Consider the following 13,365-nt stretch of genomic DNA (forward strand, 5'->3'; position numbering starts at 1 on the left):
AAGCTGTATGTTGGGCATCACCGTTGTCAATGGCTACTTCCCTTCCTCTCAGTGAAAATGGTCCAAAATGCGCTGTCAGCGCACAGCTAATCATCTGTCGATTCTCGATCATGTTGGACTAGGATCCAGTGATCCTTTTGCGTCTGTCACACGTCCAACACTCGCAAGTTTGAAGCTCGTCACAGTCATCCCATCCCAGATCCTACTTGGAATACCACAGACAAGGTTTAAACTTTTCGGATCTCAAGATTGACCGCCAATTGATCCTAGCTTATACCACGAAGACTCTGGTCTGGAGGCTAAGAGATATACACTCGATCGAAGGTAGAATGGGGGTGGTTGTCAGGCACGCGTTCATAGGTTGAGAATAGTGATGAGTCTCACGGATCATCACATTTATCATGTTAAAGTGCAAGTGAATATCTTAGAACATGAATAAGCTTGAATTGAATAGAAAAACAGTAGTACTTTACATTAATTCATGAGGAACAGCAGAGCTCCACACCTTAATCTATGGGGTGTAGAAACTCTACCGTTGAAAATACATAAGTGAAAAAGGTCTAGGCATGGCCGAATGGCCAGCTTCCCTAAACATGATCAATATGATCTAAAGACGATCAAAAACTATAAAAAAATGATCAAAGATGTGAAATAAATCACTAAAAGTAGTTTTTATACTAGACTAGTAACTAGGGTTACAGAAAATAAGTAAATGATGCAGAAATCTACTTCCGGGCCCACTTGGTATGTGCTTGGGCTGAGCATTGAGCTTTCATGTGTAAAGACTCTTTTTGGAGTTAAACGCCAGTTTGTAGCCTGTTTCTGGCGTTTAACTCTGGTTTGCAACTTGTTTCTGGCGTTTAACTCCAGAATAGGGCAGGGAGTTGGCGTTTGAACGCCAGTTTGCATCATCAAAACTCATTCAAAGTATGGACTATTAAATATTGCTGGAAAGCCCTGGATGTCTACTTTCCAACACAATTAAGAGCGCACCAATTGGGTTTCTGTAGCTCCAGAAAATCCATTTCGAGTGCAGGGAGGTCAGAATCCAACAGTATCTGCAGTCATTCTTCAGCATCTGAATCAGATTTTTGCTCAAGTCTCTCAATTTCAGCCAGAAAATACCTGAAATCACAGAAAAATACACAAACTCATAGTAAAGTCGAAAAATGTGATTTTTATTTAAAAACTAATAAAAATATACTAAAAACTAACTAAATCATACTAAAAACATACTAAAAACAATGTCAAAAAGCGTATAAATTATCCGCTCATCACAACACCAAACTTAAATTGTTGCTTGTCCCCAAGCAACTGAAAATCAATTAGGATAAAAAGAAGAGAATATACTATAAATTCCAAACTATCAATGAAACTTAGCTCCAATCAGATGAGCGGGACTAGTAGCTTTTTGCCTCTGAATAGTTTTGGCATCTCACTTTATCCTTTGAAGTTCAGAATGATTGGCATCTATAGGAACTTAGAATTTAGATAGTGTTATTGATTCTGCTAGTTCAGTATGTTGATTCTTGAACACAGCTACTTTATGAATCTTGGCCGTGGCCCTAAGCACTCTGTTTTCCAGTATTACCACCGGATACATACATGCCACAGACACATAACTGGGTGAACCTTTTCAGATTATGACTCAGCTTTACTAGAGTCCCCAATTAGAGGTGTCCAGGGTTCTTAAGCACACTCTTTTTGCTTTGGATCTCGACTTCAACCGCTCATTCTCAAGCTTTTCACTTGACACCTTCACGCCACAAGCACATGGTTAGGGACAGCTTGGTTTAGCCGCTTAGGCCAGGATTTTATTCCTTTGGGCCCTCCTATCCACTGATGCTCAAAGCCTTGGATCCTTTTTACCCTTGTCTTTTGGTTTAAAGAGCTCTTGGCTTTTTCTGCTTGCTTTTTCTTTCTTTTTTTTCTTTTTTTTGCAAGCTTTTGTATTCACTACTTTTTCTTGCTTCAAGAATCAATTTTATGATTTTTCAGATTATCAATAACATTTCTCCTTTTTCATCATTCTTTCAAGAGCCAACATATTTAACATTCATAAACAACAAATTCAGAAATATGCACTGTTCAAACATTCATTCAGAAAAATAAAAAGTATTGCCACCACATCAAAATAATTAAGCTAATTTCAAAGATGAATTTGAAATCCATGTACTTCTTGTTCTTTTGTTTTTAGAACATTTTTCTTTTAAGAAAGGTGATGGATTCATAGGACATTCATAGCCTTAAGACACAGTTACTAGACACTAATGATCATGTAATAAGACACAAACATAAACATAAAGCATAGAGAACGAAAATAGAAAAATAAATAGACAAGAAGATTAAGGAACGGGTCCACCTTAGTGGGGGTGACGCCTTCTTCCTCTTGAAGAACCAATGGTGTTCTTGAGCTCCTCTATGTCTCTTCCTTGCCTTTGTTGCTCCTCCCTCATAGCTCTTTGATCTTCTCTAATTTCATGGAGAATGATGGAGAGCTCTTGGTGCTCCATCCTCAGTTGTCCCATGTTGGAACTTAGTTCTCCTAGGGAGGTGTTAATTTGCTCCCAATAGTTCTGTGGAGGAAAGTGTATCCCTTGAGGCATCTCAGGGATTTCATGATGAGGAATTTTCTCATGCTCTTGGTGAGGTCCATGAGTGGGCTCTCTGTTTGCTCCATCCTTTTCTTAGTGATAGAATTATCCTCATCAATGAAGATATCTCCCTCTATGTCAATTCCAGCCGAATTACAGAGGTGGAAAATGAGGTGAAGAAAGGCTAACCTTGCCAAAGTGGATGACTTGTCAGCACCTTGTAGAGTTCTTAAGGTATAATCTCATGAACTTCCACTTCCTCCCCAATCATGATACTATGGATCATGATGGCCTGGTTTATAGTAACTTCAGACCGGTTGCTAGTGGGAATGATTGAGCGTTGGATGAACTCCAACCATCCTCTAGCTACAGGCTTAAGGTTCGGTCTTCTCAATTGAACTGGCTTGCCTGTTGAGTCAACTTTCCATTGAGCTCCTTCCACACATATGTCCACGAGGACTTGGTCCAACCTTTGATCAAAGTTGACCCTTCTAGTGTAGGGGCGTGCGTTTTCTTGCATTATTGGCAAGTTGAACGCCAACCTTACATTTTCCGGACTGAAATCTAAGTATTTCTTCCGAACCATTCTAAGCCAATTCTTTGGGTTTGGGTTCATACTTTGATCATGGTTCCTAGTGATCCATGCGTTTACATAGAACTCTTGAACCATTAATATTCCGACTTGTTGAATATGATTAGAGAGAACTTCCCATCCTCTTCTTCTAATCTCTTGTCGGATCTCCGGATACTCGCTCTTTTTGAGCTTAAAAGGGACCTCAGGGATCACCTTTTTCTTGGCCACAACTTCATAGAAGTGGTCTTGATAGACCTTTGAGATGAATCTCTCCATCTCCCATGATTCAGAGGTGGAAGCAATTGCCTTTCCTTTCCTCTTTCTTGAGGTTTCTCTGGCCTTAGGTGCCATTAATGGTTATGAAAAAAAAAAAGCAATGCTTTTACCACACCAAACTTAAAAGGTTTGCTCGTCCTCGAGCAAAAGAAGAAAGAAAGTAGTATAAGAAGAAGAAAATGGAGGAGATGGAGGGAGAAGGTGTATTCGGCCAAGGGGGAGAAGTAGTGGTTGTAATGTGTGAAAATAGAATAGTGTTGAGGGGTTTAGGTAGGGGTGGGGGGAAGGGTAGGTTTCGGCCATTAGGGTTGGGTTTGGGAGGGAAAAGAATTTTGAATTTGGAGGTAGGTGGGGGTTTTAGGGAATAATGTTATGAAAAGGTGTGAAGAGGAGAGAAGAAGAGGTAGGGTAGGTGGAGATCCTGTGGGGTCCACAGATCCAGAGGGGTCAAGGACTTAGCATCCCTACTCCATTTAGGCGTGCACAACGCCCTTAGGATGCATGTCTGGCGTTAAACGCCAGCTTGCTGCTTGTTTCTGGTGTTTAACGCCAGCTTTTCTCCCATTCTTGGCGTTAAACGCCAATTCCATGTTCTGTTCTGGTGTTAAATGCCATTCTAGTGCTTGTTTCTGGCGTTTAACGCCATCTTGATGCTTCTTTCTGGCGTTAAACGCCAGTAAGCTCTTCCTCTAGGGTGAGCTATTTTTAATGCTGTTTTTCATTCTGTTTTGGATTTTTCAGTTATTCTTGTGACTTCACATGATCATCAACCTAAAGAAAATATAAAATAGCAAATGGAAAATAAATAGATATAATTAAATAACATTGGGTTACCTTCCAATAAGCACTTTTTTAATGTCAATAGCTTGACAGTGAGCTCTTATGGAGCCTCACAGATAATCAGAGCAATGTTGGGGCCTTTCAACACCAAACTTAGAGTTTGGTTGTGGCCTCCCAACACCAAACTTAGAGTTTGAATGTGGGGGTTTTGTTTGACTCTGTTCTGAGAGAAGCTTCTCATGCTTCCTCTCCATGGTTACAGAAGGAGAACCTTGAGTCTTAAATACAAGGTAGTCTTCATTCCACTGAAGGACCAACTCTCCTCTGTCAACATCAATCACAGCTTTTGCTGTGGCTAGGAAGGGTCTGCCAAGGATGATGGATTCATCCTCATCCTTCCCAGTATCTAGGATTATGAAATCAGCAGGGATGTAAAGGCCTTTGACCTTTACTAGCACGTCTTCTACTAGTCCATAAGCCTGTTTCATTGATTTGTCTGCCATCTCCAGTGAGATTTTTGCAGCTTGTACCTCAAAGATTCCCAGTTTCTCCATTACAGAGAGTGGCATGAGGTTTATCCCTAACCCAAGGTCACACAGAGCTTTCTCAAAGGTCATGGTGCCTATGGTACAAGGTATGAAGAATTTTTCGGGATCCGGTTTCTTCTGAGGCAATGTCTGCCTCATTAGTGCACTCAGTTTATTGGTGAACAAGGGGGGTTCATCCTCCCTAGTCTCGTTACCAAATAAATTGGCATTCAACTTCATGATGGCTCCTAGATATTTAGCAACATACTCTTCAATGATGTCTTCATCCTCTTCAGAGGAAGAATATTCATCAGAGCTCATGAATGGCAGAAGAAAGTTTAATGGAATCTCTATGGTCTCTACATGAGCCTCAGATTCCTTTAGTTCCTCAAATGGAAACTCCTTTCTGTCCAGAGGATGTCCCATGAGGCTTTTCTCACTGGGACTCACATCCTCCTTACTCTCTCCAGGTTCGGCCATGTTGGTCATGGTTATGGCCTTGCAATCTCTCTTGGGATTTTCTTCTGTATTGCTTGGAAGAGTACTGGGGGGAGTTTCAGTAATCTTCTTACTTAGCTGACCCACCTGTGCCTCCAAACTTCTAATGGAGGACCTTGTTTCATTCATGAAACTTAGTGTGGTCTTAGATATATCAGAGACTATGGTTGCCAGGCCAGAATGGCTCTGTGCATAATTCTCTGTCTGTTGCTGAGAAGATGATGGAAAAGGCTTGCTATTGCTAAACCTATTTCTTCCACCATTATTGTTGAAGCCTTGTTGAGGCTTCTGTTAGTCCTTCTATGAGAAATTTAGATGATTTTTCCATAAAGAATTATAGGTGTTTCCATAGGGTTCTCCCATGTAATTCACCTCTGCCATTGCAGGGTTCTCAGGATCATAAGCTTCTTCTTCAGAAGATGCCTCTTTAGTACTATTGGATGCAGCTTGCAATCCATTCAGACTCTGAGAAATCATATTGACTTGCTGAGTCAATATTTTGTTCTGAGCCAATATGGCGTTCAGAGTATCAATTTCAAGAACTCCCTTTTTCTGAGGCGTCCCATTGTTCACAGGGTTCCTCTCAGAGGTGTACATGAACTGGTTGATTGCAACCATTTCAATGAGTTCCTGAGCTTCTGCAGGGGTTTTTACGTGAAGAGATCCTTCTGCAGAATGGTCTAATGACATTTTTGATAACTCAGACAGACCATCATAGAATATACATATGATGCTCCATTCTGGAAGCATGTCAGTAGGACATCTTTTGATCAGTTGCTTATATCTTTCCCAAGCTTTATAGAGGGACTCACCTTCCTTCTGTCTGAAGGTTTGGATTTCCACTCTAAGCTTGCTCATCTTTTGAGGTGGAAAGAATTTGGCCAGGAAAGCACTGATCAGCTTATCCCAAGAGTTTAGGCTATCCTTGGGTTGTGAATCCAACCATGTTCTAGCTTTGTCTCTTACAGCAAAAGGGAAAAGCATGAGCCTGTAGACCTCGGGATAAACTCCATTGGTCTTGACAGTGTCACAGACTTGCAAGAATTCAGCTAAAAACTGATGAGGATCTTCCATTAGAAGTCCATGAAACTTGCATTTCTGCTGCATCAGAGAAACTAATTGAGGTTTAAGTTCAAAATTGTTTGCTCCAATTGTAGGGAGTGAGATGCTTCTTCCATAGAAGTTAGAAGAGGGTGCAATAAAGTCACCAAGCATCTTCCTTGCATCTCCACCATTGTTATTAGGTTCGGCCATGTCTCATTCTTTTTCAAAAATTTCTGTCAGGTTTTCTCCAGAGAGTTGTGCCTTGGCTTCCCTTAGCTTCCTCTTCAGAGTCCTTTCAGGTTCAGGATCTGCTTCAACAAGAATGCTCTTATCCTTGTTCCTGCTCATATGAAAAAGAAGAGAATAAAGAAAATATGGAATTCTCTATGTCACAGGATAGAGATTCCTTATGTGAGTATAAGAAGAGAAGAATAGAAGAAGGAGAAGAGAAAAATTCGAACACAGAGAAGAAGAATGGATTTGAATTATGAGTAGAAGAGGAATGTTAGTAGTTAAATAAATAAAAGGAGATGAGAGAGGGGGAGAAATTTCGAATTTAATTTAAAATGAAAGGAAAATATTTTTGTTTTTATTTTAATTATTAGTTATTACTTGAAAATTAAGAAGGAAAATAAAATTAAATTGAAATTTAAAACAATTAGTTAATGAAAAGAAATTTTGAAAAAGAGGTTAGTGATTTCCGAAAATTAGAGAGAGGAAAGTAGTTAGATGGTTTTAAAAAAGATAAGAATTTTAAAAATCAAATAAAAAGTCAAGTAGTTAATTTGAAAAGATTTGAAAATCAATTTTGAAAAGATAAGAAGTTAGAAAAGATTTTGAAATCAATTTTTGAAAAAGATACGATTGAAACTTATTTTGAAAAAAAAAAGATTTGAAAATTTTTTTTTTAAAAATATTTGATTTTGAAAATTAAATTTGATTACTTGACTAACAAGAAACTAAAAGATATGATTCTAAAATTTAAAGATTGAACCTTTCTTAATAGGCAAGTAACAAACTTTAAAATTTTTGAATCAATCACATTAATTGTTAGTAAAGATTTTGAAATTATGAAATGAAATTAAGAAAAAGATTTTGAAAATTATTTTTAAATGTTTTCGAAAATATTAAGAGAAAAAAAATGAAAAAGATTTCATTTTTGAAGAAAAAAAAAATTGAAACAGATAAGATTTTTAAATTGAAAATTTGACTTGACTCATAAGAAATAACTAAATTTTAAATTTTTTTGAATAAGTCAACTCAAATATTCGAAATTTATGAGAAGAAAAAGGAAAAGATATTTTTTTGAATTTTGAATTTTTAATGAAGAAAGAGAAAAACAACAAAAAGACTCAAAACATAAAAATTATGAATCAAAACACACAATGCATGCAAGAACACTTTGAATGTCAAGATGAACACCAAGAACACTTTGAATGTCAAGATGAACACCAAGAACTTATTTTTGAAAATTTAAAAAAAAAGACACACATGCAAGACACCAAACTTAGAAATTTTCAATATTTAGACACCAATAATTCAAAAATGCATATGAAAAACAAGAAAAGACACAAAACAAGAAAATGCAAAGATCAAACAAAGAAAATTATCAAGAACAACTTGAAGATCATGAGGGACACATGCATGAATTTTTGAAAATTTTTAGGAACTTAAAAAGATGCAATTGACACCAAACTTACAATTTGACACTAGACTCAAACAATAAACATAATTTTTTTTTGGTTTTTATGATTTTATTAATTTTTTTGGTATTTTCGAAAATTAATTGGAAAAAGAAAAATAAGGATTTCAAAATTTTTAATAAGAATTCCAGGAATCATGCAATGTCAGTTTAAAGCTCCGGTCCAGGAATTAGACATGGCTTACTAGCCAGCCAAGCTTTCAGTGAAAGCTTCGGTCCAAAACACTAGACATGGTCAATGGCTAGCCAAGTTTTAGCAGAACATTGTATACAACAGCTAAATTGATGAGAAAGACAAAGAAGCTCTTCTAAGGATAAGTGAAACCTCGGTCCAAAAGATCAGACATGGCTTAATAGCCAGCCAGGATTCAACATATCTCATGAAACTCTAGAATTCATTCTTAAAAACTTTGAAAAACAAAATAATTTTTTTTGAATTTTTTTTGAAAATAAAAAAGCTTAAAAATAAAATAAAATTACATAATCTGAGCAACAAGATGAACCGTCAGTTGTTCAAACTCGAACAATCCCCGGCAACGGTGCCAAAAACTTGATGCACGAAATTGTGATCCTTAACAACGGCGCCAAAAACTTGGTGCTCGGAACGTAATTCACACACTTTGTCACAACTTCGCACAACTAACCAGCAAGTGCACTGGGTCGTCCAAGTAATAAACCTTACGTGAGTAAGGGTCGATCCCACGGAGATTGTTGATATGAAGCAAGCTATGGTCATCTTGTAAATCTCAGTCAGGCAGATTCAAATGGTTATGGGATTTTAATGATTAAAATATAATTAAAATATAAAATAGGATAGAGATACTTATGTAATTCATTGGTAGAAATTTTAGATAAGCGTATGGAGATGCTTTGTTCCTTCTGAATCTCTGCTTTCCTATTGCCTTCATCCAATCCTTCATACTCATTTCCATGGCAAGCTGTATGTTGGGCATCACCGTTGTCAATGGCTACTTCCCTTCCTCTCAGTGAAAATGGTCCAAAATGCGCTGTCACCGCACGGCTAATCATCTGTCGGTTCTCGATCATGTTGGAGTAGGATCCAGTGATCCTTTTGCGTCTGTTACACGCCCTACACTCGCGAGTTTGAAGCTCGTCACAGTCATCCCATTCCAGATCCTACTCGGAATACCACAGACAAGGTTTAGACTTTTCGGATCTCAAGAATGACCGTCAATTGATTCTAGCTTATACCACGAAGACTCTAGTCTGGAGGCTAAGAGATATACACTCGATCAAAGGTAGAACGGAGGTGGTTGTCAGGCACGCGTTCATAGGTTGAGAATAGTGATGAGTGTCACAGAACATCACATTCATCATGTTAAAGTGCAAGTGAATATCTTAGAACAGGAATAAGCTTGAATTGAATAGAAAAACAGTAGTACTTTGCATTAATTCATGAGGAACAGCAGAGCTCCACACCTTAATCTATGGGGTGTAGAAACTCTACCGTTGAAAATACATAAGTGAAAAAGGTCTAGGCATGGCCGAATGGCCAGCCTCCCTAAACGTGATCAATATGATCTAAAGACGATCAAAAACTATAAAAAATGATCAAAGATGTGAAATAAATCACTAAAAGTTGTTTTTATACTAGACTAATAACTAGGGTTACAGAAAATAAGTAAATGATGCAGAAATCCACTTCCGGGCCCACTTGGTATGTGCTTGGGCTGAGCATTGAGCTTTCATGTGTAGAGACTCTTTTTGGAGTTAAACGCCAGTTTGTAGCCTATTTCTGGCGTTTAACTCCAGAATATGGCAGGGAGTTGGCGTTTGAACACCAGTTTGCATCGTCAAAACTCGTGTAAAGTATGGACTATTATATATTAATGAAAAGCCCTAGATGTCTACTTTCCAACGCAATTGAGATCACGCCAATTGGGTTTCTGTAGCTCCAAAAAATCTATTTCGAGTGCAAGGAGGTCAGAATCCAACAGCATCTGCAGTCCTTCTTCAGCCTCTGAATAAGATTTTTGCTCAAATCCCTCAATTTCAGCCAGAAAATACCTGAAATCACAGAAAAATACCCAAACTCATAGTAAAGTCTAGAAATGTGATTTTTATTTAAAAACTAATAAAAATATACTAAAAACTAACTAAATCATACTAAAAACATACTAAAAACAATGTCAAAAAACGTATAAATTATCTGCTCATCATAACACCATACTTAAATTGTTGCTTGTCCCCAAGCAACTGAAAATAAATTAGGATAAAAAGAAGAGAATATACTATAAATTCCAATCTATCAATGAAACTTAGCTCCAATCAGATGAGCGGGACTAGTAGCTTTTTGCCTCTGAATAGTTTTGGCATCTCACTTCATCCTTTGAAGTTCAGAATGATTGGCATCTATAGGAACTTAGAATTTAGATAATGTTATTGATTCTGATAGTTCAGTATGTTGATTCTTGAACACAGCTACTTTATGAGTCTTGGCCGTGGCCCTAAGCACTCTGTTTTCCAATATTACCACCGGATACATACATGCCACAGGCACATAACTGGGTGAACCTTTTCAGATTGTGACTCAGCTTTGCTAGAATCCCCAATTAGAGGTATCCATGGTTCTTAAGCACACTCTTTTTGCTTTGGATCTCAACTTTAACCGCTCAGTCTCAAGCTTTTCACTTGACACCTTGACGCCACAAGCACATGGTTAGGGACAGCTTGGTTTAGCCGCTTAGGCTAGGATTTTATTCCTTTGGGCCCTCCTATCCACTGATGCTTAAAGCCTTGGATCCTTTTTACCCTTGTCTTTTGGTTTAAAGAGCTCTTGGCTTTTTCTGCTTGCTTTTTCTTTTTCTTTTTTCCTTTTTTTTGCAAGCTTTTGTATTCACTGCTTTTTCTTGTTTCAAGAATCAATTTTATGATTTTTCAGATTATCAATAACATTTCTCCTTTTTCATCATTCTTTCAAGAGCCAACATATTTAACATTCATAAACAATAAATTCAAAATTCAAAAATATGCACTGTTCAAACATTCATTCAGAAAAACAAAAAGTATTGCCACCACATCAAAATAATTAAGCTAATTTCAAAGATGAATTCGAAATCCATGTACTTCTTGTTCTTTTGTTTTTAGAACATTTTTCTTTTAAGAAAGGTGATGGATTCATAGGATATTCATAGCCTTAAGACACAGTTACTAGACACTAATGATCATGTAATAAGACACAAACATAAACATAAAGCATAGAGAACGAAAACAGAAAAATAAATAGACAAGAAGATTAAGGAACGGGTCCACCTTAGTGGGGGTGGTGCCTTCTTCCTCTTGAAGAACCAATGGTGTTCTTGAGCTCCTCTATGTCTCTTCCTTGCCTTTGTTGCTCCTCCCTCTTAGCTCTTTGATCTTCTCTAATTTCATGGAGAATGATGGAGAGCTCTTGGTGCTCCATCCTCAGTTGTCCCATGTTGGAACTTAGTTCTCCTAGGGAGGTGTTAATTTGCTCCCAATAGTTCTGTGGAGGAAAGTGCATCCCTTGAGGCATCTCAGGGATTTCATGATGAGGAATTTCCTCATGCTCTTGTTGAGGTCCATGAGTGGACTCTCTTGTTTGCTCCATCCTTTTCTTAGTGATGGGCTTATCCTCATCAATGAAGATATCACCCTCTGTGGTCACTCAATATCGAGGTGGCTAGACAAGTATGAGGGCCATTGTACCGTTTCACCTCCCAAATCCCTTTGTGCTGTCGAAGACTTATCCGAATACACCATGTGCACCCATTGCCGAACTCCTTACACTTCCCATAATACTTGCGATAATCAGACTCAACCACCTTGTATTGAACCCTGCGTCGGATGCTGTAAGTCTTCACACTTAACACGGCCTCCTCTTTGTCCTGAAACTGCTGACCGACCTAAAACTCTGTTACCCCCTCGCCTTGCTGCGTGCCTTTAGCACCGAATCCAACATGTTCGGAATGATCCGCCTGCTATCTCATGGCATCCAAGTCCAACGTGAAAAAGTGAGGGGGGTACTGCTGCGTCCCAGAACCAGACCCTCCCGCACTCCCAACTGGATTGCTCCCTACTATATCTTCACCACTCTTATCAGCAATCATGTCTGGCTCCATATCGTCATCCTCATCATCATCCCGTAATACATCATCTACACCATCCGGTGCGAACCCATGCAACGAAACCGGTGCCGTATCAACAATACCAACTGCTCCGTCACCACTGCGGTTTAGATCCACTGCGAATGATGGGGATGCAACCAACATTGCCTCAGGCGCAATCACAGGCATCGATGACAAGGCACCACTTGGCCTCGAAGTAGAACATGCGGCCGTTGCAACGGCTTGAGGGTTCCGGTTTGAACCGCCTGAGCTGGAAACCACATCCACAAGCTTGGCCAACAACTCAGGCGTCCTCACCTCGGGAAACTGCTGGCGACAATGAAATAGAACTTCCAAATCCTCATCACTACCTATTACTAATGAATTGTACTTCACGTCATCCTGTAAAACTGAGATCGGGATTCCATAAAGCAACTTCTCAACCCGTTTCACGCCTTGTAACCCCAACTTTTGGATTATAGAATTCAAGAACTCATTGAAACTAGTTGAAGGTTTCAGAAAAATACTAAGGGGATCCTTATCAGTGAACTTAATTCCTGACCGTGTTTTTTTCTTAATCGACCCTCTATAGTGCATTAATACTACAAATCTCTCTTCATTAGCCATTGTAGTTTTTACTCTCCTTCTCAACTGACGTTGGTTTTATATTTATAGGCGTTCCGATCCTATTAAATCTAATCAGTCCCATTCGAATTACACCATCACACCTTTTGTACATAAATCGAATTGGCTCCATGAGATTTACTAGGATAGGTGCTATATATATATATATATATATATATATATATATATATAAATCGAAACAGATCATGTAGATTTAATTTATATGGAAACTTTGTGTATCTTCACATAAATCGAAAGACCCCTATTAGATTTACGTTGATAATGAATAAATCGACCAAGGGTGTTTCGATTTGCATAGGAACCTAAATCTCACAATGCTGTTTCGATTTGTATAGAAATGCTGCCTGGGTGATTCACGTGTGGATTTCTGCTTTGGGTGAATTGCGTTACCTTTTTTCTTCTTTGGTTTAATAAAGTTAATTACCCTATTTTTTGTTGTGATTTTTTGTCAATAACTAATAATACTTTTAAAAAGTGAAAAAAAGATAGAGATCAAATTTTTATTCGATTTTTTGTGTGTATTTTTTAAATAGTTATCTAAATATTTTTATAAAATTTTGGATCAAATGCATAAGCAGTTTGTCAAATATAAAAGTTGTTTGTCGCTTACAAAAAGATAACATTATTTTTAGATATT

General features: G+C 38.0%; 1 protein-coding gene across 1 annotated transcript; it reads right to left on the bottom strand.

Moving 5' to 3' along the window:
• Positions 1–11,957: 11,957 nt before the first annotated feature.
• On the bottom strand, positions 11,958–12,710 carry LOC107633082 (uncharacterized). The gene has a single exon (XM_016336716.1). It carries the CDS (start codon positions 12,708–12,710, stop codon positions 11,958–11,960), a length of 753 nt encoding a protein of 250 aa, XP_016192202.1.
• Between the last annotated feature and the right edge of the window lie 655 nt (positions 12,711–13,365).

The sequence above is a fragment of the Arachis ipaensis genome, chromosome B3 (genome assembly GCF_059453495.1).
Source record: "Arachis ipaensis isolate K30076 ecotype BB chromosome B3, ASM5945349v1, whole genome shotgun sequence".
NCBI lineage: Eukaryota > Viridiplantae > Streptophyta > Magnoliopsida > Fabales > Fabaceae > Arachis > Arachis ipaensis.